Here is a 3,705-nt window from a genome sequence, read left to right as displayed (position 1 = left end):
GAAACATAATGAGCAATTATTATTTTTCTCTTTATTATTTTTTATTTACATTTAAATATCTATTTAGATCGATGAGTTTATTATTTTGCTCGTGTTCATTTAAAGGGACGTATTACTTTTCCCAATTTTCTTTCTATTAAATTTTTGATTCAGTTTTTGCTAGAAATATTATCAAGTTTTTACAGTTCGATTTAATTATACGTCCCATAAATATTAACGTTGTACGCATTGTATATTTCAAGAACTGAAGCAAAGTATAATTTAGAGAACTTAAAATACATTTCGAAAACGTAGTATTGTTTACTCTGACATGATACGAAACAAAATTAATATAAAATGCAAACATAACTCTGGAAAATGCTTATCGTATAAGAAAACTTTTCTTACCTAGACATCTTTATGAGATAATACTTATAATTTTTACCGAAAATACTTTAGGATCACAGTTTTTCATGCAAAGAGAAAAGTATTACTGGATTAAAAGTAGAGATCGAGTGAAAAAAAAACGCTTTATTTTATGATTTATTGATTTATTGAAATTACATACATTTGCTGACTTGTGTGCTCAATATATAGGCTTATAAGTCATTGCCAAATAGTAAATACAGATAGAACAATTCAGAGGAAGACATCACAAAGAATACATCCAGGGTTACGGCGGGATTCGAACCCGCTACCTCCACGCTTAACAGAGCGTTTGGACCGGCGATACCGCTCGGCCAGGGAGGCCCCTTTATTTTATTGTTACATGCAAATAGGAAAGCTTGTGTAGTCATTGAAAAGCCGGCTTATAAGCCCTTTACAAAAAAGGTAGCATGAAGGATAAAGTAGGCAGGCAGCCTTAGTGGTGTGCATCTCGCTTTTATTATAGTTACAAAGTTTAATGCATATTTAAGAATGCTAAAGAAATTAAGCATTTTCACTTTAAAATGTTTTACGCAAGCTCTTTAAGCAAATGTATATACAAGCATTTTGTAATAATTGCATTGTGCTGAATATACTTACGCGAACTTAAAAAAAGCTACGAGAAAGCCTTCTCAATTATCTTGAAGTCTCCATTGCTTCCATTTCACCTAACTTTTTATAACATGGAGGCAGAGGGTTCGATTCTCGTCGCAACTCTGGAGGCATAAACCATTTATCTCTGATTTCTTCCATATTTTCATAGTTTATAAGCAGTTCTTTGTACTGAGAGCCAAAACACTTTATATTTAAACTAATTTATAAATCTGCGTTCTTTTCCGATATAGTGTTGAGGTTGCGGATTCGATTTCCACAATAACTTTAATTTCATCATTCGTTAGATGAAACTCTGCGATACATGTTCGTTAATTTGACGAGGACATATAAGCTGTTCGAATGCCAGCAAATTTGAGCATGTTTCTATGTATATGTTCTATGTATATGCCAGCAAATTTAAGCATGTTTCTATATTCTGTTGTATATGTGAGCAAGTACACATTTGCGTATTTTATTATGGGCAAGGTTCTTCCACTATATGTTCTAAAGCAAACAGATAGTGGGTTCAATTTCCGAAGTAACCCAGTATATATATCTTATTTATTTTCTCATGTCATATTAAGTATATTATACTATGCTGTTGAGGAGACGGTTCTACTTGGTGCTGTCTCTCCTATTGTGCTATCTGTCCTTTTCTACTTGACAAAGGTTCATAAGACTATTTTGAGCACACGAGTCTGAAAATTTATGCAATTGCTATAACCAATACTATACTGTAAATTTACAGAACCGAGTCATATCCGCATTTTGAACCTACAACTCAGCATTTTTATGCTACTTGTCTCTCGAGTGATACTTACTTTTGGCCATTCGATAGATAGTAAAATTAGAATTTTTCTTCGAAAGATTATAACCATTTTTTTGATAGGATGATCTTTTATGCAATTGTAAATAATACCTGAAATCGTCCCCCTTCTTTGAGGGAATACATTTCGCCAAGATATGCGACTGAGGAATTGTTTCCGAAATACTTTTTCACACGGAGTTGAATGAAACCAGTTTAAAGACTATCAGACAAATAAATTAGAAGTTATGAGGGTTTATGTACAAAAAGAATAAATTTGTACTTGGGACTATTTATGCATCGGGTATTGATACTTAAACTAGCAAGACATTTTCTCCTACTTATATTTTAAGCTGTATCAAATGAGATTATGCACTAGTCAGTTGAATAAATAGTTTCTAAGTTGCAAGAGTTTTATAAAAAAAAGTTCTTTTTACACATACTTTTGTATACACTTTTCAAGTTTAAATAGAATCTGGATAGTAATGTAAAGTATATATTCGGAATTTTTTTTCACTTTAAAGAGAATGACACCAAGATATGCAACAGAGGTATTGTTTCCAAAATGCACTTAATTGAATGAGACCGATTTAAAGACTACCAGACTCATAGTTTAAAAGTTATAAGCGATATGTCAGCACAAAAAGTGTAATATTGCACTTACTTGCACGCTGCTATACATAGAAGTGAGGTATATTTTCCTATGTTTATTTTTCCTAGCTTTATCGAATTAGAACAAGCATGAACGAGTAAGGGCTAATATTTGAAAAGTTTTTAATTTCGAATTTCACTTATTATATAGAAAATCCTTAAAAGTTAAGGAATATTTACACTAATCAAGTAAATCTAATGTGTATTATTATTTCAAATTTTCTCATTTAATTCAGTAAAAAAAATTCTCAGAAAAATATATCCTGAAAGCTCCTTATAGCAAAGTAAAAAATAAGATGCTAAAAACAGCACTTTATGCTCGAGAACTCTTACAACTTTTGTAATATTCGCTCTTTTGACTTGCTTAAAGACTCATTTAATACAACGTAAGAAAAAAAAGATATCTAAACAATCTTAGATGAGTAAACTGAAAGTTCAAATTTGAGTATAAATCCCTTATAACTTTTAACTATACGTTAGATTATCTCTCCGTTAATTTCTATCTTCCATTAAGAAAAAGGAAACAACGTCTCTCTTGAATTTATTGAAAAAAATCTAAATTAGCTCATTTTTCTTAAAATAGGGGGAAGCGTGCAAGTTTGGGAGTTTTTAAGAAGCCTCTATAATAACAAATTTTTGTCTAAAAATTATCTTTATTTTTCGAGGAAGCACCCTTTCTTTGCTATAATTACTTGACTAACAGTATACTTTGATTTTTACCTAAGCCTTTCTATATTCGACAAACTTGATCAACTTATAGGCATAACAAATATCATAGTTCAAATGGATTTTTTTAAATTTTCATTTGTATTTTTTTTTTAAGTTTGCATTCTATTCCAAAGTCGCTTTTATAGATTTAACTTTTAAAAGATTTTGAAATTGCATTAATATTCAAACGGTTTAAGTTCAAATGTTTTTTTTATCTGCACAAATGAATATAAGTCAAAATTAACATTTGGACAAACTTATTAGACAAATGTTGATTTTACCAAGTGAACCCATCTCTATGAAATGCACAATACAAATCACTCGACTGTAAAACATTAATAAATTATCCTGTACTGCGTTAAATTCTGTCAATAGGTCACTGTCTAAAACTAGGCCAAAGTGTTCATAATTCAGGGAGATAAAATTAAATTTCGTACCGAAATATATAAAATAGCAACATATAAGTCAGTTCCAAAGTTCTGCTTAGATTTTAATTTCCAAGTCAAACGAACCTTGTTTTTCATTTTCCAGCCATGAATTTT

The 3,705-nt window shown here is 30.4% G+C and overlaps 1 protein-coding gene across 1 annotated transcript in view; it reads right to left on the bottom strand.

Moving 5' to 3' along the window:
* Positions 1-744, bottom strand: part of LOC107437182 (sn-1-specific diacylglycerol lipase ABHD11) — a 14,240-nt gene extending 13,496 nt beyond the window's left edge. The window contains exon 1 of the mRNA XM_043046356.2: positions 388-744. Within this exon, the coding sequence (XP_042902290.1) occupies positions 388-395 (8 nt within the window). The 5' untranslated portion in view covers positions 396-744. The remainder of the gene's footprint in view (positions 1-387) is intronic.
* Between the last annotated feature and the right edge of the window lie 2,961 nt (positions 745-3,705).

This window comes from Parasteatoda tepidariorum, chromosome 5, assembly GCF_043381705.1.
Source record: "Parasteatoda tepidariorum isolate YZ-2023 chromosome 5, CAS_Ptep_4.0, whole genome shotgun sequence".
NCBI classification, from domain to species: domain Eukaryota; kingdom Metazoa; phylum Arthropoda; class Arachnida; order Araneae; family Theridiidae; genus Parasteatoda; species Parasteatoda tepidariorum.
The sequence above is the reverse complement of the archived record's forward strand: the minus strand, read 5'-3'. Positions and strand labels throughout refer to the sequence as shown.